This window comes from Rissa tridactyla, chromosome 1 (genome assembly GCF_028500815.1).
Source record: "Rissa tridactyla isolate bRisTri1 chromosome 1, bRisTri1.patW.cur.20221130, whole genome shotgun sequence".
Taxonomy (NCBI): Eukaryota; Metazoa; Chordata; class Aves; order Charadriiformes; family Laridae; genus Rissa; species Rissa tridactyla.
This window is the reverse complement of record NC_071466.1, coordinates 162,806,189-162,829,497: the sequence shown is the minus strand read 5'-3', so window position 1 is coordinate 162,829,497 and position 23,309 is coordinate 162,806,189. Positions and strand designations below refer to the sequence as shown.

At 55.5% G+C, this 23,309-nt stretch overlaps 2 protein-coding genes across 3 annotated transcripts; both read left to right on the top strand.

Annotated features, from left to right (window-relative positions):
* Positions 1 to 40: 40 nt before the first annotated feature.
* BAIAP2L2 (BAR/IMD domain containing adaptor protein 2 like 2) lies at positions 41 to 12,993 on the top strand. 2 transcript variants are annotated; one of them, XM_054188470.1, is made up of 14 exons: positions 41 to 1,454; positions 2,419 to 2,494; positions 2,794 to 2,880; positions 3,976 to 4,037; positions 4,623 to 4,694; positions 5,302 to 5,418; positions 5,825 to 5,971; positions 6,300 to 6,452; positions 6,711 to 6,840; positions 7,757 to 7,982; positions 8,937 to 9,008; positions 9,352 to 9,532; positions 11,381 to 11,421; positions 12,239 to 12,993. In XM_054188470.1, exons 1-14 carry the CDS (start codon positions 1,416 to 1,418, stop codon positions 12,312 to 12,314), a joined length of 1,479 nt encoding a protein of 492 aa, XP_054044445.1. In that variant the 5' UTR covers positions 41 to 1,415; the 3' UTR covers positions 12,315 to 12,993. The 2 variants fall into 2 exon arrangements, with proteins under 2 accessions (XP_054044445.1, XP_054044444.1); XM_054188469.1 differs by having other exon boundaries at positions 41 to 2,880.
* A 1,669-nt stretch (positions 12,994 to 14,662) lies between these two features.
* SLC16A8 (solute carrier family 16 member 8) lies at positions 14,663 to 23,245 on the top strand. Its single transcript, XM_054220207.1, has 5 exons — positions 14,663 to 14,736; positions 18,193 to 18,429; positions 18,914 to 19,057; positions 19,611 to 20,474; positions 22,854 to 23,245. Exons 2-5 carry the CDS (start codon positions 18,201 to 18,203, stop codon positions 23,243 to 23,245), a joined length of 1,629 nt encoding a protein of 542 aa, XP_054076182.1. The 5' UTR covers positions 14,663 to 14,736; positions 18,193 to 18,200.
* Positions 23,246 to 23,309: the final 64 nt, after the last annotated feature.

Below are 23,309 nucleotides of genomic sequence, written 5' to 3'. Positions count from 1 at the left end.
CCCTCCTGTAAAGTCCCAGAGGGGCTCTGAGCTGGCAGCCTCTGAATTTCTTACAGGTAGAAAATAAGGAATTGGGCTTCTTGAGACACAGGATCATACCCTTTGTACAGGCTGGAGAGGTGAATGGCCTGTCCCTGCAGCCAGCCCTGGGAGCACATGTGTGGTGTGGGTGGCTGGCTGTCCCATGAAGCGCAGCATTGCACGTGGGGCTTATCAGCTGTAGCCAGCAGAGAGGCTTTGTACCCTCTCCTGTGTGAGAATCCTCTTGGAGCCGGTGAGGCCTAGAAAGAGGACCACTGAAATCCCTTGGGATACAAATGACTGGAGATGGGGCTTTAATTTTGGTATCCCCAGGTGGTTCCTGGACAAGGTAACTGCTGCAAGCCTGCTGGACCTGGTGCCCACCCATTCCTAAGGGACACTGCTGGCAGAAATGTGGGTGCTGAGTCATGAAAAGGGCTAAAAACTGATTATCTGCCTTCTGATCTTCACTTTCACAAATGAGATTGTGGAATTAAGGGGCTTTTAGTGTGGAGTAAAGGTTTTCTTTTTGCTACATAACGGAGGGGCTTACCTTCCTGTGGAAAAACAAACCCCTGCATCTTGGGATGGAGAGGACGTGAGCTCCCTTCTGCTTTTTGCCCCTGGCTTGCATTCTCCCCTTCTCTTTATAAGCCTGCACCATCTGCAGGGACTTCTCAGAGCGATGCTGTGCTTGGACTCCTTGAACGCAGGCAGGGAGAGCAGGAGGGTTCAGGCACAAGCTCCTGCCTGCTGTTGGGGAATCACATTGAGACCAGGAGTGGGAGGAAGGTTGAGAGCCAGAGGGCTGAGGCCTGGGGTGGTGGAGTAGTGGGAAGGGAAGAGGTGAAACCCATTTTGAGCTTTCCTTATGTTTGCTTCCCCCTAGTTAGTTGTTGCCGGTGATGGTAAGCTGATAGGGATCTCTTGACTCACGGTGCTGGCGTGAGACACCTGAAGATGCTCTGCCAGCACAGCGAGGCCGAGCGAGCCACCTCCGAGCGGGGGCAGTGATGGAGGCAGCGAGCCGTAAGGCGGTCACTCTGGCAGGTGGCTGGCTCCGCAGGTGTCGGGGCAGGTGGAGCTGGGTACCGAGCCATCAATAATTCAAAGAGGCGGTCACATGCCCTTGCTGGCTGTTGCAGGATTCCTCTCTTCCCAGAGTCTGGTTACTTCCAGAGATCAAGTTCCAGCCTCTTGGCTGGTGAATTATTAAACTCCAGCAGTGCTCTGTTCCCTTTGTACCACGCCTGTGTCTTCCTGTTGTCCTACCTTGCTAGCTCTTTCCGTCCAGCCGGCTCTGCAGAAGCAGAGTCCTCTGGGCCACCTTGTATAGCACCTTGCGCTCTCCTTTGCTCCTTGTTTCTCCGTGGAAGAAGGAAAAAGGTCTGGAGATGGACCTGTCCTACAGATCCACCATCTCCATCTATAAGGTCAGTGACAACATCAGAGGCTGCTTCCGTCTGCCTGGGGGAGATGTGCGGGTGGGAGGAGAAGAGCTGTTTTCTGCCAAAGGCTCCGTTCAAGGGTGGACAGCTGAGGGCTGGATCCGTCCCTGGGCTGAACTGCAGCAGCTCCTGTGGGACCTGGGCCATGTTTGAGAGCAGACGGCTGGCAGGAGGGGAGGGTGGTGCGGGTCTTAAAGCAGATCTGGGGAGGAGCTGGGCAACCAGGGTGGTTTGGACACGAAGCATGTTTATGAAGGGTGACAAGCCTTGGTTGCCGGTAGGAAGCTGGAGCTGAGTCAGCTGTTTTCCCCTTTGCTGGAAAGAGCAGTCTGATCTCACGAACGCTTCCCTACGCGCATCGGTGCTGCACCAAGGTGGCGAGGGCTGGGAGAAGGGCAATTGCTTCTTCTACCCTCTGATCTGCTCTGCTGTAGGCAATAAACACCTTTGATACCTACAGCAGGTAAGAGCGGAGAGGCTGGTCTGGAGCAATCCGTCCCTTCTCTAAGCTGCCAGGTGTGGCAGGGCACCACATCCTGGCCAGGAAAAAGTCGTGTTTGTGCCTGGATAATAAGCGGTGGCCCTCACCCCAACAGGCTCAGGGATGAGGGAAAAGGCTGCTCAGCTCCCCTTGCGCTTACTCCCCTGTTTGCAGTGGGTGTGGGGCCTCGGGAGACAGCCATCTTCAGGCAGCCACTTGGCTCTCTGACAAGATACCTTGTTCTCTGGCATTGCTCCTCTCCCGGTTGGCTGGAGGACTCAGGGCAGCTGAGGGTCGCAGCTACCTCCGATGGAAGGAGCTGACTGTGTGCCCAGCTGTACATCACCACAGCCATCCAGTGTCGTGGCTGGGGGGCTCTCTGAGTCCCTGCTGCACCCGGCCGAACCGCAGCTGAGGTCTCTGGGGCATGGGGAAGTCTGGCATTAATGTGCTCCTGCCTGGCCACAGAGTATCCTGGAGCAGTTCAACCCCGCGCTGGAGAACCTGGTGTACCTGGGAAACAACTATCTGCGTGCCTTCCATGGTGAGTGGGGTCCTGCATGGCCCGGGCTCCAGAGTGTGCTGCTACATCTGTCCTGGGCACTCGCTGTGCCATCACCCGGGACAAGGCTGCTGGTCCTCCCCTCTGACATGTCTTGAGCTGCTCTTTGGCACTCTTCTGCTCCAGGACCCACTGCTGTTATTAGGCACAGATGGGGAAAGAGAGGGTGCCCTTGCCCATAGGCGAGGTACCAGGGGGTGGCTGTCCTGTGTGCTGCTTGCTGGGGCTGGTGGGAAGGCAGGCCAGGTCCTTACCTCCCCTCTCCTCTCCTCTCCTCACAGCATTATCTAAAGCAGCTGAAGTGTATTTTAAGGCAATCGAGAAGATTGGGGAGCAAGCGCTGCAGAGCTCCACCTCACGCATGCTGGGTAAGGCTCTCCCACTCGCCATCCTCTGTCCTCTGATGAGCCACAGTTACATTTTTTGGCTTTCCCTCTTAGTAAGTCCCTTTCCAGGCATTGGGGGAAGGAAGAGAGCTCCTCTAAATGGTGTCTCACAGTGCCTGGCCCTGTCCAGGCAGTAACGGTCAAATTCGTTGTGTACCCTTGAATATCCCCCAAGGCCCCAGAAATCTCCCCTGTATCTCTCTGAGATCAATGACCGAGCCCAGCTCCTGGGATGGACCTCCAGTGATGGACCTCTCATGGAAACCAGTCCTTGTTGAGACATTCTGCCCTGAGAGTTGAAGTTTTCATCTTGGGGGAACGATTTTGCTCCTCCTTGCAGGTGTGAGGGGAAAGCTGGAGAGCATGGAGTGACAAAAGCTGATGGGGTGTTGTCCTTCTGAGCCTGAAATGGCAGCTCAGGGCTGAGGGGCTTACACTCAGCAGCTCAAATAATTCTGCAGCCTAATGATGGCTGCTGAAAATACGTTCAGGGAACTGCTCCGATACTGAACATTTCAGTAAAAGAACTTCCAGCAGATGTGTCCCTTCTGCAGAGTCCTACCAGCACCGCCCAGCTCACTCTTCTGCTCCCTATCATCGCTCTCTTCCCTTCACGGTTTCATACTACTAACACTGGTGAAGCGGGACCGCACGCAGCGTCAGCAGTGGGTGCTGCAGCTGCTTTCCTGTAGGACAGCCAGAACCGTGCACCATAGCTGTGATGCCACCGGGATTGGAAATGGGGCTCACAGGGGCTGTGGCAGAGTGGAAACCCCCCACCCAGAGCCCATGGAAGAGCCAGAGCTGCCTGCTGGCACCTGGGGCTGTAGCAGAGCTCTGGGCTGGCAGCTTCGTGGGCTGGAGCAATCCCGTGTTGGTAGCGCTGGGGGAGTGGTGGTGGAGCTGAGCCCTGGGGAGGAAGGCTACCAGCTTCTCGCAGGGTGCAGTGAGCAGTGCGTTGCGATATCTGGTGGACTTTCACACTTGTATATCATCAGCCTGAGTCGCATGCCTCCTTGAGCGTGCAAGGAAATGGCCGCGGGATTTTTCTACCTTCTCCTGTCTCTTTCCCTGAAGGTGAAATTCTGATGCAGATGTCCAACACGCAGAGACTCCTGAGCTCTGATTTGGAAGTCGTGGTGAGTGGTTTTCCCAGGGGCTGGTGCAGGTGGGGTGAAAAAGGGACTTCCTTAACCACAGCATGCCGGCATTTTGCCCGATTTGCCCCATCTCCAGCCCTCTGACGCGCCTGCTGGCAGGTGCCTGCCTCCCTGCTATCCCTCCTGCCTGTGACGGAGGGGTGTTGCAGAGCTGGCACGCCCAGAGCCTGGCTGTTGTTCAATGCCTGGTGCCGTTGGTGGACTGTCACCACCTCTCTGCAAGTGCGGTGGCAGGTGTGCAGTGGACTGAGCAATGCCCGGCTCTGAAGATGCAGTGAGGCTGTCATCTCTTTCCCTGAGTGGCAGTGGTGGGACAGGAGTGGAGGGGATGCTAATGCTTCCAGATAGCTGCTGTTTGTGCCTGTGCTGAAGCTTGGGGGTTAATGGTCGGGTGGCTGCTGAGTGCCCACCCCCAGGCTGCAGAGCTGCTCCATGGTAGTCCTAATGTGCCCATTTCTGGCTTCTATATGGAGTCCAGGTGGCAAAGGAGTCACTAGCTCTGTGGGTTTTGCAAGCCCACATATGGTGAAGGGATGAGGGTGATGGCTCCTGTGCCTCTTCCAGGCTCAGACTTTCCACGTGGACCTGCTGCAGCACATGGAGAAGAACACCAAAATGGACGTGCAGTTCATCAGTGTGAGTGATGAACTCCCTCCTCCTCCTCAGCCCTCCTCGTTTCCCTCTCCCCTCCACCAAGGGCTTTAGCTTGAGCGCTTGAGGTTTTTCCTCGACTTTGCTCAGCAGGAGTTAGGGGGGCTTATCTTCTTCTCCCGTCATACACCAACCCCCACCCCTATTTTGGCTGATGATGCAGGGCTAAAGAGGGCAGGCAACTCTTCTCCTTTGTGCAGTGGGACTTGCTGAATGCTTCAATGCGGCTGAGAGACTTGGCATCTGAAAAGCAGAGTTCCTAGCTTCCCCAAACCACAGCCTCTGAATAGGTGTGAGTCCTGTGCCGTTGTGGCCCAGCTGGCCACACTGGTAGGCATTGTCACGGAGGGAGACAGAGGCCTGGGGGAGCTGGGCGCCAGTTCTTGCTCCTGAGATCCTGAGGCTCATTAGCCCTCTGGGACCCTTCAAAATGAAGAGAGAACGGTAAAGAAAGAATTTTTATAAGAGGTCCAGGTGAAGCCTGATTTCAGAGGGACTCAGATGCTCAACAACCCATCAGGGCAGGACCCTTGCTGCATCACAGTGTGGCTGGGTCTCCCGTTCCTCACCCAGCCTGGTTTGTCCCTGGCAGGAAAGCCAGAAGCAGTATGAGCTGCAGTACCAACGCAGAGCCACCAACCTGGATAAGTGCACGGCAGAGCTGTGGAGAATGGAGAGAGCCCGTGATAAAAATGTCCGGGAGATGAAGGTGAGCAGTGATTGCAGGAAGGGGAGTTGGAAAAAGAACTGGATGATTTCTCTGGAGCCAGATCTGGTTTCTGAGCAACCTTGACCTTCCTTAAAAGCCAAGGGGTTGACCCCAATGTTCAAAAGGCAGCAGGCTTATCTGGAAAGGAGGAAACTCCTTTTCTACAGGGTGCTGCTGACCTGTGGTACTTACTCCTGCCAAGCCCTTTCCTCATTTAGCAAGCCTCAGTGTCCAAGGACTTAATCCCTGGCACTCTGCTCTAGCTCCTCTGTGCTGCTCCAGCACTGCGAGTGGACCGGGAAGCTGGCAGACACGACGACCTGTTTCAACCCTCCCCTTGCCGTGTGTGAGCCCACTCCGATGGATTTACGCTGATCCCTTCCTCCCTCTTTCCCCTGTGGCCCAGGAGAATGTGATGCGACTCCGCTCGGAGATGCAGGCGTTTGTCTCTGAGAGCCAGAGGGAGGCTGAGCTGGAGGAGAAACGCCGCTACCGCTTCCTGGCTGAAAAGCACCAGATGCTCTACAACACTCTCCTCCAGTTTTACAGCAGGGTATGGCCCTGGCGTGCCCGGAAGCAGAGCTGGGGGAGCAGGCAGCGTGGCTGGAGTGGGGGCATGCAGGCAGGAGGGAGCCAGGGCTGAGCTTCTCCTTGGGTGAAGGCAGAATCTGTGCGATGGGAGAGGGAAGGGCGATGTAGGTGTTTATTTCAGGGTCATTGTGACCGCAGGGTATCTGCTGGAGGGTGCCTGTGGGGCTCTGTTTAGCCATTCCCACAAACATAATTGCCTGGTTCCTAACCTAATGCACGTGGCAGCCCTTGGCTCCCTCTGTAGCACTTCTGCCCTGTCCATCACCCCTTCTTTTTCCCTCTCTCCCCAGGCCCGGAGCATGATCCTGACCAAGGCGCCACAGTGGAAGGAGCAGCTGGAGGCCAGCCGCAACCCCTCAAACAGCCACTCGCAAGGTCTTCTTGCAGCCTCCCACAGCCAGGGGTATCCATCAGGCCGGCTCACCCCCACCCACCTCGAGATGGTGAGGAGCTCATGGACAGCCTCTGCCTTGGTGGTGGCGAGGCTGCAGCTGCCCCTTTCAGGCTGCAGGGCAAAGCCAGTCCTTGGCTGACCATGGTATTTGCTGTGTCCTTTCCTGGCCGAGATGAAGGGAAGCGTGTGTGTGGACTGCAATGGGGGAATGGGCTGGGTTTGGCTTTTTGAGAGGGACTGGGTATCTCTCAGATCATCTCCCACTTGATGCAGCCCCCGTGGATTCAGCCTCCTTTCCTTCCAACAGGCCCAGAGACCCCTTGGTTCTCCCATGACTGGGAGTAGATCCAGCATCTTCTCTACAGAGCCTTCAGAAATGAGAGTGTCTCCTCAACCAGAGTCCCCCAGGTGGCCACTGCGGAGGACACCATCAGCCAGTATGACCCATATGTGGGAGAAACACAGGGGAAAGACACAGTGGTCGGACCTCTCTGGGAACAGGGTTGGGTTTGGGGAGGGACCACAGCTCTATCAGACCACCGGTCCTCAGCCACATCCCTGGATATGGTGACAGGACAGTGCGTATGGGAGCTGGGGAGGGCAAAGCTGAATGAAGCAGAGGATGAGCTCAACCTTCCAAGCAGGGTCCATCCAGGACAGGTTTCCTGTCTGGCTGTGTGAGGAGGGGAACCCACAGCTGTGCAATTTTCAAGGCTGCTTGAACCATGAGAGCTGGTTCTTACTGGAGTTCCCATTTTGGTAATGAACCTTCCCTTGCGCTGCCAGATTAAATATTACCCTGCCCTACAAAACCCAGCCAGTTACCTCATGTCTCACCTGCTTTTCCTTCCTGAAAAACTGCAGCTTAAAGCATTAAAAAAAAAGAAAAAAGGGGCAGGGAGAGAGGAAAATGACCCAAATTTTCAAATTTGAGCAACCTCAAATTTGAGCAACCTGATCTAGTGGGTGGTGTCCCTGCCCATGGCAGGGGGATTGGAACAAGATGATCTTTAAGATCCCTTCCAACCTAAACTACTCTATGATTCAGTTGCTCCAGCAGGGTTGGGAAGAGGGACAGCAGCCAGACATTTAGCAGGCAGTGCCTGTGCCCTAGACATCTGGCCAAAAAGGACGTAGTGCAAAGCAAGTGGTTTCAGCTTGGGTTGATTTTCTCCTGCAAGATGATTGTTTTACCCTTTCACATGCTATGCCTTGCTCTCTGCCTGCAGAGAAAAGCCATCTACTCCTCTAGGATAATTACTTGACCGGGGAAGCACCAGTCCCTTCGAGGCAGCGTAGGTCTTGCAGGAGGATGCTGGACTCCAGCCAGACCCTTCTGATGCCTCCCTGCAGGTTTGCTCCCCACTGGCCGTACCTCCCGTTCGGGTTCCTTCGGCGAGGCCAGCAGCGGCGGCGAAGGCAGAAGGAGGAGCAGCACGGCGAGAGTGCAGGCTATCGTGCCCCACGCGACAGGCGCCAACCGCACCCTGCTACGGTTTGACCCCGGGGATGTCATCACGGTGCTGATGCCGGATGCGCAGAACGGCTGGCTGTATGGCAAGCTGGAGGGCTCATCCACGTACGTGACTTTGGCGCTGTAAATTGGCCTGGTGCAGGCTTGGCGGGTCTGGAGCTGGGAGGCTTAAGCCCGAAACTATCTCCCTGCTCCCCTCCTGGTGTGGCCTGGGCACTGTGTATCACCCACCATCTGGGTGGGACATCGCCGCGTCCTCGGTCATGGGCTGTGCCTAGCGTGGGGGGTCTCCAAGCCGAGAAGATGTGATGGGGCAGGGTGAGCGTGGGATGAGCTGCCTGAGAAGGTTCCAGGGGCTTTGGGTGCAAGAGCCGGGGATGCAATGACCCCTTCCCAGCTTGCATGACTGAGTGTCTCCTGTCATGGGACCCAGCTCAGGGCTGTGAGCTGCTGGAGTTACCCGAGAGGCCTGGCATTTCTCAGCTCACACCGCAACTACCGCCGCGCCCTCCAGCACAGACAGGGCATGGAAACTGCTGCACCCAGTGGTTCCTGAATTACTCCCCACAGCGCTGCTGGCCAACACCTGTTTGGAAAGCAAACACGGCATCCCTGCACTGTGCCCTGCAGGGAAGCTCCCACTCCGGTGCAAGATGAGCGGGAGCAGTGCCTTTCTTTTGGGGAGGATTTCTGGGGGTGGAGCTGCTTCGCCCCGGGGAGAAGGGATTTCCACAGCTTCCTTGTGTGCTGGCCTTGGCGATCGCGCTCAGTTCAGAGCGTCTCTTCCTGGATTGCACAAGCGTTACTCCTGGGAGCAGGGATTTTGCACAGACTCTGAGATAAACGAGTCCTGCTCCAAGCTCAAGGACTGTCTCGCAATAACCCCGTGCCCCACCTGGGGGTGAAAGATGTACAGAAACCCGGTCGCACGAGATAGTGGCAGCAGCAGCTTGGTTGATGTGTGGGATGGGTGTAGATCAGGAGGGCTGGGCAGCTGGGTCTGAAGAGCCACAAACCATGGTTGCCTGGAGCTCATTCGTCGCTGTTTTTGTCCCCTAGATGCGGCTGGTTCCCCGAAGCTTATGTTAAGCCTCTGGAGGATGCGAGGGACATGGAGGAGCCAGCCACCAGGTAACAGGAGAGCAATTGGCCAGGCAGGAGCTGGAGTGGCTCCTTGCAGGTCACTAACACCAGTGGGGTGCCTGTTTGGGGTGTACCCTGTGGAAAGCTCCAGGGATCCCATGCTGGAACATCTGCTGAGAGCCTCGCTGTGCCCTGAGGTCTAACAGGCTTACCCTAGATGGCTCCCCTAACACGTCCAATATCTTCTCAAAGGTGCTTGTGACTGGGCCAGTCCAAGCCATGTGTATTTTCTCCAGAGCCATCCCACAGATACATGTTGTGGATAGCATCTGTGCTGCCCCCTGTTCCTTGCTCTTTGACTCTCACCCTGCTGTCTTCTCCTCTTGCTCAGGTCCTTCCCACTGCGAAGCAGTCACAGTATGGATGACATCCTGGACCGTCCCAGCACTCCTTCCTCTAGCAATTACTGGCCTGCTGCTGCCCAGCCCAGTTTGCCGAGCCCACCTCCCCTCTCGGTGGGTGCCAGCAGTCACCAGAGTGGGGCGGCCACCCCGGTCAGCTCTGGCTCCAAGGTGAGTGCAGGAGGAGTGACTGGTGTGTGTCTGTGTGTGGAGTGGGCCACATCTGACTTTTGTCCTCCAAGGCACACCTTTTCTGCATTGGCCTGCTGAGAAAGTAAAACACCTTCCAGATGTTGGTCTGTGACCTCCTCCCTTCCTGACTTAAGGGGTCTTGTTAGCACTGGCCTTTCTCACCCAGTCTGTTCCATGCCACCATGTCCCAGTGGCCCCCGCCAGTCGGCCTTTTGTGTGCAGATCCGCAGTCCCTGGCTTTCCTTCCTAGAGGGACTGCTTTTCTGCCACTGCCCTTGTCATTTCTCTCTCTTTTTGCTCACCAGGGGCCCTTCAGTTCAGTTCTTTTCTCCATGACCTCCCAGCCTGATTTCTGGTGGCTCAAGGGCAGCACCTCTTTCTGCTAATAGTAGGACCATGGAATGATCAGGCTGGGCTGGGAGTGGGTGACCAGCTAACAGAGATGCCATCCTTCTCCCTTCAGAGAATGGAGAGGAGTTTCATAGGGCTCCTCTTTTAAATTCAAGCAAGAGTTGGGTTAAATCACTGCTGGGGTAGGGGAAAAGCTAGGGGCAAAGGCCGAGGGCACAGCCATTTTTGAGAGCCTTACAAGTTGTGTCCAACCCATGGCTTGTGGATGGCGTGCTGACAAGGAAACCCTCCACTTATCATTGCATCCAGCTGTGATAACAGAATTGACTGTTGAGGACAAAATTAAAGTTGAAGACAGTTAAAGGAGAGGATCTGGGAGAGGGAAAACCAGTGCTGCCTGTGGGGCATTACTTGCTCAATCTCAGAGGCAGCTGGAAAACCTCATCTCTGGTCACTGGTTCCAGACCAGTGTGAGGTTGCAAGCTCAAAGGGCTGAAAAATGCCCATTTAATTGCTCTTTTTTCCCTTCATGTCTTGCTCTGTGGTTTCAGGGAGTCTTGGGCTGCACAAGGGAACAGGATCTGCAGCCTATCCCTGGCTCTGGGTCACTGGTTTCCATCCGGTCCCAGGGCTGCGGTGTAGGGATAGACCTGGGATTGAGCAATGAAGTGTGTGGGGCATTTGGAGTACCATGGCAGTGCGATTGAGCCTCATTAGAAGTTTGGAAAGATTCAGCCTTGCTCCAAACTTCTGCCCAAGACATCCTCCAGTTGAGCCAGGAGCAAATGGGTGTGTGTTTGACTTCCCAACTGGAACTTGGATAGCCACATGTGGCTTTCTTGTCTGCCACCAGTTACAGAAACTGGTGTACTGTAGCAGGCCAGTTGTCACTGATCCTTCACTATCTACTGGCCCAGGATAAGGGCCACAGGGCTTAGGTCCATCTGTTTCCATCAGGTTGGTCCACATTTAAACAGTATGTGGCGTAGGGTATTAGCTACAACTCTTGAGTTCCCTGTGGATGGAGGAAGCATCTGAGGGCACCGACGATAAACTCCTTGCCAGGATGTGTGGGCAACATGAAGGGGGCATCTCTGGCTGTGCTGGCAGGGTGAAATGTAGCTCAGACTGTCACTGTTTGCTGTGCTCTTCAGACATGACACTTTGGGCATCTGAGGCCTCTCCTTTCTTCCCCAAGACAAAGGGAGGTGTCCTAGGGGAACAGGCAACCTGTGGTGTAGGGACCTCCCCCCACCACAGAAATCAGGGTGTTATCTGTAGTGGTGAATTTGTGGGATTATGCAAAGTTTGAATGCCTAAGGAGTCAGAGCCCCATTAACAGGACTTGGGCTCCTAACTCACTTAAGTGTTTTGTGACATCTTCCTCTGTGTGTGCGGTGTTTCCTGTCCCACTTTTGTCTCGCCACTCCCCTCCCCACCCCAGATCGCTCACTGCTGCCTTTATTTTCACTGCAGAAATCAGGAGTATTTGATCAGCCCCCCGAACTCTTCCCACGGTGAGTGAGGCGTGGAGCTGCGCTCTGCAATCATCGGGGTGGGGGGAGGATTATTACAATACTATAATTACTTAATCCTGGATTATCAAACATGGGAGGAACAGAGAAGTGTCTGGAGGAAAGCAATGCACAACCCACCTTCCAGGACAGGAGGTGGGCCCACAGAGGTGGGCCATTCTGGCTGACTGGGAAGGCTCTCTCTTACCTCTGGTAACACAAGGTTGGGCCTGAGCACGCTGAGCAGATGGCCAGACCTGCATGCTCCTTCTAATCCATCTTGGAAGAGTCACAATAGCAGCTTGGAGCGTGGAGTTACATGATTTGTGTAGCTCTGCCTGCTTGGAAAGCCCTGAGGTGCAAGGGACATGGCTTTTAGCTTTGATGAATCAGGTTTACGGAGATGAGACTTGCCATAAATCCCGCCTTTCTTTCCCCCTTGCAGCTGGGTTGGTGTCTCCATGTTTCTGGCATGGTGCTGTGGCCTCTTTCTTCTCCCTGACTCCTTGCTTGGAGCGTCAGGGGCCACAAGCGTAGAGTGCTACCGCAGGGACAGCCTTATACTAGTGTCCCTTCTTCATCCTATGGAAGAGGGAAGGTGAGAAGCCCTGAGGAGAGCCCAAGGGGAACCTCATGTCAACCAGCAGCAGGGTGTGTTAAGGAGGGAGAAAACACAGTCAGCAACCAGCTTTACCACACTCTCCTCCTTGGCATGGTGGCGGCTGTTTGCCAGGACTGAATAGCTTTTGCTTGGTCAGCGGGACCCCTGCATGGTCTTCACAGATTTCCTGGTGGTCACCTGTTTCCTTTCCCATTCCAGAGGTACCAACCCCTTTGCCACAGTCAAGCTGCGTCCCACGGTCACCAACGACCGCTCGGCACCCATCATCCGATGAAGCGGAGCTGCGGATGGCGGAGAATTTCAGCCAGGAAGGGGGAAGCATACAAGCGACCCCCAAGCTGGGCAGCAACCTTGTGCTACCACTCATGGAGTGACCTCTCTCTTCCCCTCCCTTCCCTCCGGGACGTGGCGACCCATCTCGCCTGGCTGTCTGGCGTGCTTTAGCCAGTGGCAAGATCCCTGCTGCTCTTTTTGGGTATCCCCCTGTCCCCCCCCACCCCGTGTGATATTACTGTGCCTGAGCGGGAGCAGTCCTGGTGCCAGTGGCTGGGAGAGGGGATGCTGTGGGTCTGGGAGGCAGAGGGACAGATGGGTAAGATCATCTGTGGCATGGGGCAGTGCTAGCAGGACGAGGAAGGCGAAGCTTTGCTAGCCCTGCTGCGGCCAGAGAAGGACGCTCGCCGAACAGTCCCTTCGCTATCGGAAAATGAACCCCAAAGGGAGGAGGCCACAAGAAGGCCTCTGGTGATGTGGTGCGACTGCCGGGGTCTGCGGTGTGCAGCTCTTGGACCCTTTGGCAACCCTGTCCGTTTGTAGCCGCATCTGCCCCTTCTCCCCCCGCCGTGGCTCCTTGCCTTGCTGGGCAGCCCTGGGGCAGGTGGCAGTGCCCAGCGCCGCTGCCCTGCTCCTTTGCCTATTGTCCTGTGGAAAAGATTTGAGTTTTTTTAAATAAAATGGAGAATGTTGCTTCCGTAGCTGTCCCGGTGACTGGGTTTTCACCTCAGAGGACTCAGAGATGTGGAGTCTCCGCCAGCACTGGGGCCGTGACGGCTGCCTATGTTGAACACCGCAGTGCCGTGGCTCCGGCTGGGGCAACCTCCAGCCCAGAGGGCCAGGGCAGACATGGAGGACACCAGGGGGGCTGCACGACCCACCGCCAGCCACCCCCGGCTGCCCCCAGCTGTCCTGCCACTGGAGGGCAGCAAGTCCACACTTCCCGGTTGCCATGCGTGGGCAGGCTTGGCCTGGCCTGGGAGGACAAGGCCTGGTGGCCATCTTCTCCACGCCCAGGCCGTGAGCCCCAGGGCTGCTCGGTCTAGGCAGGGGGTGGGGAAACGCTCCCCTGGGGGGGCCTGTGGGTGCCCCACCAGCCTGGCCCCACCGCTGGGGGCCAAAGGGAGCGGCGGCAAGGGAGGGAGCGCCAGCAATGGCCAGGGCTTTAGCCGATTAGCCTTATTAATAGAAATTAAACCGCAGCTGCGAGCACTGCAAAGCCCCTGCAGGCCCTCCCCCCGGGCCCTGCTGCCATAGAAGGCACAGCAGTGGGGGCTGAGGGGCTTTGGGGCTTTTACAGACTGGGCTTTTCCTTCCCTCCTCCCTGAAATCCCACCTGGGATTGTATTTACATCCCACCCAATGTAAAACGGGTCCCCCCATGTGTGGCCATAGACTGGCTTGTCCCTGGTGCCCACCATTCACCCTCCTGGGTGGCAGCTGCTGAGGGGGTTCATTTTGGCAGGGGGTGGGGGGGTGTTAGTGAGCTTCCAGGGGTGGGCTGGATCCTGCCCTTCAAGCCACAGACGGCAGCAGTTCCTCTGCTGGTCCACCTTGTCTGTGCTCTCAGCCGGGCACGTGCCCTGCAGGACCATGCCAGGGCTTCTCCATCCTTCTGCCTGGCGGCTGAGGAAGCAGGGGGAGGAGGGGGGCTTCGAAAGCAGCCCCCTTCCCCCATTTTTACCCCTTACTGAAGCATGGGCCTGTGCCTTCACCCTCTACTGACCCTCTCCCCAGCATCCACCCTCCATCACAAATACCCCCCCTCCATCACCAGCACCCCCCACCCTCACCCCTGCCTCACCCCCTCCCAGTCTGCCCCTGCCCCTCTCTGCTGGGGAAAGGCGAGGAGCCCCTGGACAGCGGGATTACCGGGGGATTCGGGCCACGGCAGGCAGCCACCTCCTCCCCATTGGCTGGAAAAGCCTCTTAAAAGTGGAGAAGTGCTTTCTGCCCGCTCAGCACCCGCCACTCTCCGCCGACCTGAAGCCATAAGCAGGTGCTGACCCACATCCACACTGGGCTCTCCGTGGGGCACTACCTGCACCCACAGGAGGTAAGGGGGTCCCACGCACGGGGCATCCCCCTGGATCGGCCGCAGGTGGCTTTGCTGGGCAGCATTGGAGCTGCAGGAAAGCAGGCTGAGAGGGGGATTACCTCACTAGAGAGGACATAGCTGCCCTGAAGGAAGGAGCCGGGCACAAGAGACTGCTCGACAGGCACTGGATTCCTGCAGGCATCACCCCGTGCCCAGCTGACGGCGTGCCCACCATGGAGCAAAGAGCCAGTGGGACCATCTAACCGGGCGCCCGCATCCAGAGCCGGGAATCGCCAGCCGGAGGGAGAAGGGAGCGCTGCCAACAGGTCTGCTTGGCCCTTGGAGGCTCAGCCCGTGCTCGGGAGGTTGTCGCTTCATCGCGCAGGTCAGTGGCATGGAGGGGTGCTTGCTTCCTGGCACCATCTGCCGATGGGACAGCTTGTTCCAGGCCTGCACTAATTTAATTCGCTAAAGAAAGCTTTCCCAGGGCGTTGTCTGTGAGCTGGGGAGGCTGGTGGCATGAACTGTGGCCCTTTCATTTAATGAACAGACCCCCCTCACCCCATACTGTGTGGAGGCACGAGGAGCCACCCTAACATTCTTGTTGACTCTCCTGGATGCAGCTTCCCTGGCACCGCAGGGCTTTGCTGGACATTGTCCAGCACCGACCGCTCTGTGTGCATCCAGGGACTGAAAGCCACAGCTGAACCTGCTGTGTCCTTCTACCTCCCAGCCTGGGCTTGTGACTTCTGGTGTCGGTGCAAGTCTTCTCCTGGCACCCACCTGCAGCTAGCTCTGCGTCAGTGCCTGCTCTGGCCCACCTGCGTGTGATGCACAGGGATGGGCAGGTGCCCATGCTGATGAGCTTTTAGGCACGTGTGAACTTACTCATGGTATTTTTACCTGTGAATAAAGCTCCTTAACTGAGGATAAAATAAATAGCAAGCTGTAGAGTGTGCAGAGGCAGGGTACATGGTGTGACTACCATGTACAGCCGTGAGCAGAAAAGCCTGCGTATGCTCTGTGGTGTTAGGACAAGGCAGCTCTGAACTGCTTGGCTCAGAGCTGGGATAAATCTCCAGCAGAGCTAAGCTATAGAGCATATTGGCTTTGGAGGCATCTCCACAGGTGAGCTCCTCTGGTGTACCTCATCTTTTTAAGCCAACATCTATCTGCAGGCAGGTAAAAGCCCCTTCATGCCTTACTGTACAGTTGTTTAGCACTGAGCAAGTGGCGCCTGCAGAGGAACTCATCCAGCTCCAAACTCAGATGGACAAATATTTTCTTGCTAGGAAGCTGCAGGAAAAAAAAAAAAAGTTGGGAGAATGGCTTGGGTAAAAAGGCTTAGGGTGTGTTTAGTGTCAGTCGCTCTTATTGGGGATAGCTATGTGCAGCAGGTGATGCAGTGGCGCAGCATCAGCACAGATCGAGAAATCATTGTGCTTTTGCAGCAGGTCACCTTTTGCGCAGCTGTACTGAGCTTGTTAAGTCAGGTGGAGCTGAGAGAGGAGCAGCAGGCGGGTAATGGCAGAAGCTGAGTGAGACTGTTCCGTCTGACTGTCCTGCTGCTAGTGATCCAGATAACATCCGAAAGGGTGAGGGGGGAAGATGTGGGGGTCTGGAGAGTGTATAATTAATCTTTTCTTCCTTGCAATGATTCTTTGCCTTTAAAATGTCTTTGTAGCACCCTGTTGTCAGTTAATGCATCTGTCCCTTGGCCCAGTCCCTGAGACCTGGGCTGGCAGGGGAGAGACTTGAGTAACCTGCGCCGTCCCCGGTGGTTCAGCCCAAGAGTTGTTAGGATATGGCCATCCAGAAGAAGAACTGCCCCAATCAACACTCAGAGCCAGATCCTGCTCCCTTTTTTCATGGCTGATGGGGTCCTGAAAGTTTGGGGATCTCTGCTTCAGGGACCTGTGGTTGTGGCAGATGCCTGGGTACTGCCATGAACAAACCCTCAAGTGTTTTCAGGAGCAACAGTCCTTTGGGGGAGGGGAGGGAAGGAGGGAGACAGCTGTGGGTGGCTGGTGGCTCCGATTCCACCCTTCCCTCCTTAGGTCAACCTTGGCTTGGGCACCTGACTAAAACCAACCAGTCAAGACCATTTTGTGCCTCCTCATGTTGATGCACTGTGGGTGCAGGTGCCATGTCCCTTGCAGAGGGGTCCAGAACTGGCCTAGCTGTCTTGTCTTGAAAGTCCCTCCTCCAGCACCCCCTAAACTACGGTTTCAGACCCCTCCCAGAGCACTTCCCAGCCCTGTTTCCAGCCTTGGCTCTGCATGCTGAACGTCCTGCACCCTGAGAAAGACCGGTCATTCTCCTTTTCTGCAAGATTCAGGGATGTCGCAGGGTAGGACCACCTCTTGCCAAGCAAGGGCCCTGTACCTGGACTCTGCCGCAGCATGTGACATCTGTGCTTTTGCCTATAGGGTTTGCACTTGTTTAACCTGCAGAGCAACAGCAGTACTATGGGAATCAGGGCAAGTCATCCCCATTGCTTAGAGGACACAAAGAAGAGGGCCTGCCTTGAGAAATGCACCCAGATCCAAAGTTCCCAGGTGCTAGTCCTTTGTGTACTGTCCATAGCAGTGTCCGTGTCTCCAGTCAGCATGTAACTGCTGGCATTTCTCACGACTGCCAGTGCCAAGGGATGGGGACATTGCTGCCATCTCATAGTCCTTCAGCCAAGGGAGCTGGGAGGAGAGAGGACCCACACTGGGGGTGTACTGCCAGCAGAATGGTCGTAGGGCAAACTGGACCTGGCAAAACCCTTCTCAGGCATGGGGGAAGCCCGCCTGGTTTTTAATACCTGTCTGATGCTACTTAGGAGCATCTATAATCAAAGGCCAGTGATGTTTTTGCATACAGGTGTGAAAATAAGCCTAGCCGACCAAGAAACTGAGGCCAATGGTGCTGGAAGGGGCATGGTAGAGACCTGGTGCCTAGGGGAGAAATGAGAAAAACATACTCACAGCAGCCAACTGGAGCAAAATTCCTGGGCAGCTTAACAGCTGCAAGAGCAACTCACAAGACACCCCCCTCTAATTCCCTCCTTCTCCCCCCTTAGGCTTTGTTCCGGCCCCTCCGTGTAGGTACAGAGCCCTAATCTCTCTGGCATGCAAATAACCACCACCACCGGTTTGCCCATGCTCTCCCCCTTCACCCATTTCCCAAATCTGGCCCCTTGCGGCAGGGAAGGGAGGGCAAGGGAGAAGGAGAAGGCCTCACACAGAGGCCTCCCAGAGGAAAGCACAGTGGGGTTAATGGACCTCCTGTGCCTCACTGCTGGAGGCATCTGTAGCAGGGCAGGTCCTGGAAGGCTCCCAGCTGGAGAAGACCAGGAGGGGAGAGGTTCAAAGGAAGATCTTGGCAGCTGAGCGAGGTTCACATTGTTGGCTCTCACCTCACACCAGCCTGCAGGCAAGGCTGGATATAGAGCAAGTGGGGTGCTACAAATGCTGATACCTCACCACATCAGATGCAGCTCTCCAGTCTAAGCCGAGAGCTGTGACCCTGCTTGTCTGCATCTGACCAGGGGTTATGGGGCTGTGGGCTGCCTCGAGGTCAGGGGGACCTTACCACCTCCGCCCAGCTGTGGCTTGACCTTGCACCCTGAAGCGATCCTGCCTTGCCTGGCACGATGAAGGTGCTGAGAGATTATATGGTTCCTCCAGTGAGGCTCTTGGAGCTTGGAGATGGTGGGCATGGAGAGTAACCTTGCAGTAAAGGTTTTCCCACTGTGCTCTTCTCTTCTTGCAGTGCCTAGAGATTTCTCTCTCTCTCTCTCTCTCTCTGTCTCTCTGTTGCCCTACCTCCTCCCGGGCTGCCTTTCCCCTCCCAGGCTAGACAATGGGGAGAGCTGACCCAGAGGAAGGGCATCTCCCAGCTCCCGTGAAGCCCCCGGATGGTGGCTGGGGCTGGATCGTGCTCCTTGGCTGCTTTGTGATCACCGGCTTCTCCTATGCCTTCCCGAAAGCCGTCAGTGTCTACTTCAAGGAGCTCATGAAAGATTTCCACGTGGGCTACAGTGACACAGCCTGGATCTCCTCCATCATGCTGGCCATGCTCTATGGGACAGGTGATGACTGCATACGCTTCCCCCTCCCTAACTTATGCCTTCCCTGCCCTGCTACAGGCCCAGACCTTGTTCCCATGGGCTCGCCTCACACCCACTGGCCTGGTCACAAACCAACACACAGAATACAATTGTCCCACCACTTCTCTTCTAGAGTGTGCTACATTTCATGTCCCTGTTTCCAGGAGAGCTCTGGGGTCACCCCACCTGCCTCTCAGACAGTTAACATGGGGTTTGCTGCCATTGCTGAAGGGCTTTCCCTATCACACCAAGCCCCTTCTTGTTCCCAAGGAACAGAGGGCTGAAGGCAGGGCAAAACGGAGGTCTCCACACCATAGCCTGTCTCCCTTGGCCAGGCCCAAGGGCTGTGTATCTAAGCAGCCAAGCAATGATCTCCGTCATTAGTGTTTCATCTTCCCCGGGTGCCCTGCTTGGGAAGGCTGCCCCTTCCCAGTTGTCCTACTGTGTCTCCTCTGCTTTCTCCCAGGACCAGTATGCAGCATCATGGTGAACCAGTTTGGCTGCCGGCCCGTGATGCTCATCGGCGGGCTGCTAGCTTCTTCTGGGATGATCCTGGCATCTTTTACCACCAATATCATTGAGCTTTATCTGACAGCTGGTGTGCTGACGGGTGAGAGCCCCACGAGCTGGGAGGGATAGACTTATCTGGGGAAAGGCCAAGACCATGTTGTATCTCCCCTTAGCGTTGCCATGTCTAGCATCAGGTCTCCCCTCACCTATTTGCACCTGCTCAAGCATCTAGTCCTGAACATTGCACCTGTGGGAGATAGATCTACTGCATCTATACAGATGAGGCCTGTGACTGAGGGGAGAAGGACAGACAAAATGCAAGTGGAGCACAGTGATCATGGCAACTGGGATGGCATCTGTATATAGGGGTAGGAGAGGGAGGCAAAGTTCCTGTTTAAGGCACAGGTCTTGTCTAAACATGGCCACAGCTACCTAATTCAAGTACAGTTCAGGTAGACAGGTTGTTTTAGCCCATCTTCTCCAGGGGTAACCCACCAACGTGAAGGAGCAGAGACTTGACTTGAGCAGAACACATGAATCCCATCATGGGACTTCAGGACTAGGATAGTCTGGGGGGCGGTTTCAGCTTGTTGCAAACCACGTCTCATGTTCTTTAATTCCCTGTCTCCCTCCTGGCTCTCACCCTCATGTAGGTCTGGGTATGGCATTGAACTTCCAGCCCTCACTGATCATGCTGGGCACCTACTTTGACAAGCGTCGGCCTCTTGCCAACGGACTGGCTGCTGCTGGGAGTCCTGTCTTCCTTTCCTCCCTCTCTCCGCTGGGGCAAGTGCTACTGGAGAAGTTTGGTTGGCGAGGAGGGTTCCTTATCATGGGGGGCCTTCTGCTTAACTGCTGCACTTGTGGAGCAGTCATGAGACCCCTGGATGCGGGCATGAAGCGGAAGATGGAGAAGGCTCAGGACAAATATGAAGCCAAGGAGATGCTGCCCATAGGAGGGAAATCAGAGGAGGGAATCAGCACCACTGATGGAACCAAGAAAGCCAAGAAAGCCAAGAAGCAGCCCAAGAAAGGAAAGAAGCTCCTGGATTTTAGTATCTTTTCCAACCGAGGTTTTATCATTTACACTATTTCAAAGTTCATTCTGGTCTTGGGTCTCTTTGTACCCCCCATATTGCTGGTCAACTACGCTAAGGACACAGGTGTACCAGATACAGAGGCTGCATTCTTGCTCTCCATCATTGGTTTCATAGACATCTTTGCCCGCCCAGCCTGTGGCATGGTGGCAGGCTTGAAGTGGGTCCGCCCTCACGTGTCATACCTGTTCAGCTTCGCTATGCTTTTCAACGGCTTGACAGACATCTGCAGCGCCAGGGCTAGCAATTATACGGGGCTGGTCATCTTCTGCGTCTTTTTTGGCATCTCTTATGGCATGGTGGGGGCATTGCAGTTCGAGGTGCTGATGGCCATCGTTGGCTCCCAGAAGTTCTCCAGCGCCATTGGGCTGGTCCTACTTATCGAGGCTTTCGCTGTGCTCATCGGTCCACCCTCTGCAGGTAGGTCTCTTGCTGCAAAACACAGGTGATTCGTTTGGCTGCCATTCCACGGTATTGTAGGTGTTGGGCATGGGCACAGTACTTGAAGAAAGACCCTATTTCTCAAATTTAAATTTCCCCTGGAAGCTGAGATCTGAAGTAAGAGCTCCCAATCTCATTCCATGAACCACAACACTTAAATCTGAGCAGGGGCAGAAAATGGCAAGTGCTACTTCTCTCTCTGCTTTGCTCAGAGACCTGAGCAACGGGAGGCATACAGAGCTATCCAGTGGCATGACTTCCACTGTCCCTCAATCCTGATCAGGGGCACTTCCCTCTCATGCTGGGATCCAGGTCTCTGCCTTCACTGCGAATGTTGCATAAAATCATGTTATGGGTAGGGTCAGGCACATGCTGCAGGCAGACCTTTGAGAGTCTTCAGCAGGAAAAGACAAGGATCTTTCAAGTTCTCCTTGGTGTCCGTGGCCTTTTGATTACTGCTGTGAATAATGGTCTCAGTTTTTGTTGATCCCAACCCCAAGGCACAAGCATTCTGGTGTCAGTCAATTCAAAGCAGTTTGTAGAGCCACCTGAGGCATTTGCTGTTCCTTTTTTTAAAGAGGATGAAGCAACTCACAGCTTCTCAACCAACCTAGTCTAGGCCACAGTCCCAGGTAAGGTCCACGCCCCACAAACAGCCCATAAATAGGCTGTTGAATGGGGAGAGACCCTTCACCCACGAGTCTGGTGTAGGTTCCTATTAAGTGTCTGATCAGGTCTGAGAAAGCTAAATCGTGCTAAAGGATCATTTTCAAATAAAGTGTAGTTTCCTGCACGTTTGATTTGTGAGGAAGGGTCAGGGACGGACCATGGGCAAATCCCCAGGCAGGAACCATTCTGTTGCTTGCTGCACGCCTTCTCTTTACCTTCATCAGCGAAGACTTCTGTGTGAATGAGTTTTTTCCCAGCATGTACCTCCAGCTCTGAGTGAAACTCTCCCTGAGCAACTCCACCGAGCTCTCAGGTAAAAATTGGTGGCCAAGAGAAAAGACCCCCTTGATGCTAACAATAATTCATGTCCCATCTTACAACCTGTGGGGCAGTCGGCTGTCCCAGGCCAGGGGTGGTCAAGAAATATGCATCTCGGAGGCAGCTGCAGAGGGATCATGAGGGGAGAGGGGGATTTAACAGCGCCTTGCCCCAGGGAGCGAGGCACAGCAGTGGGTGGTGATGGGGGACACCCCTTTAACCCTCCTCCCTCGGTTCAGCTGTGCCTTGGTACTGTGCACACGCACAACAGGACACAGACGGTGCAAGGCCACCGAAGAATGGTGTTGGGGGGAGCCAAGTTGTGTTCCTACCTTCACCCCGGGGGGACCCACTGCCACAAGGACCCCCCCCGGTATGGGAAGCTTGATTGTGCTGGCAAATCCCACAGCTCGGAGTCGGTGGAGCAGCGCTTGGCTGGAAGAAAGGGGGGGGGGGTTGAACAAAGTGGCTTTGTTTGGTGTAATCCTCCTGAGCTGCTTCCCACTCGGTGGGGCTGAGGGGGTTTGGCACAGGATAAGCTGCACGCGCGCGCGTGCGTGCACGCAGGCTCCTCGCCCGCCATCCAGCTTGGGTGAACAGGGGCACATTCAACCGGGGAGGAATTTGCCACGTGCCTCCCATGACTGCTCCAGGAGGCACCTCAGCGTGCCCTGGGGCTGGTTTCAGGCCACACACCACAGTGCAGCAGGGACTGGGGGGGGATCACATGCACAGTCAGGAGCACGCAGGACTGGGAGGAAGCCTCTGGTCACTATGAGCCCATCCTATACTCAGTGGGTGCCATCCTGACCATAACGGGGCGACTGCTCAGGCTCCCCAGCAATGAGGACTGAGAACCCTCCCTCCAGTGCCAGCTCTGGTGCATTCAGGAGATGTGCTGAGAACATTTATTTGGCAGAGAAATCAGGTGTGGGCCAGCCAAAGGGATTTCTCTGCCAAAGAGACGTTTCTTCTCTCCCTCTGAATGTTTTCCTGACACGATAGCTTAAGACATAGCAATGCCTTCTCAAATTTTTCTTTTCTGAGACTGGGCAAGCCAAGTCTTCAGAGGCTCATCTCACCTTGGCAGGAGGAAAAAAAAACATGACGTGAGATGATAACATCAGTGTGTCACAATTATTTAATCTTGCCCAAACAAGGGAAAACACGAAACCCACACTCTTACAGTACTTTCCCTGGTGGTATAGTGTAGCTCTTGCCCAGAATGATTTTTAGATATTCAGGCTCCTTGCTCTTCCCTTGAGAAATGGGTCCTCAGCCAAATGCAGGTGCTGCCATCCTCTGCTGGGCTGTCCATGCAGGAGTGTGTAGGCTGAAGCTAACTAACTGTCTCATTTCTTCAACCATCAGGCCGCTTGGTCGATGCTCTCAAGAACTATGAGGTGATCTTCTACCTGGCGGGCTCAGAGGTGGTGCTCTCTGCTGTCTTCCTGGCCATGGCCACCTACTGCTGCCTGAACCGAGGGAAGAAGAAGGAGCCTCCCCCGGAGAAGAACCCCCCAGGTGGTGGGAGTGACACTGAGGAAGCAGAGTCTGACGTGCAGGAAGCTGAGGAGCACAGCAGCGACAACCACCAGCTGCCCCACAACACCGACAACACGGTGGTGGCGGCCAGCGAGGAGGCCAACCATGTGGCAGAGGAGCAGAGCGGGGAGGGAGGCGGGGGTCCCGAGGGGCACGGGGAGGTGTTGGCACGAGACGGCTGCAACGCTGACCAGACGGTGGAGAGGGACAGTTTTTAGGCAGGGCAGAGCAATGGCGATGTATAAAACTGGCCACGTTTGCGTGCACCTCAGCGTGGGAGGG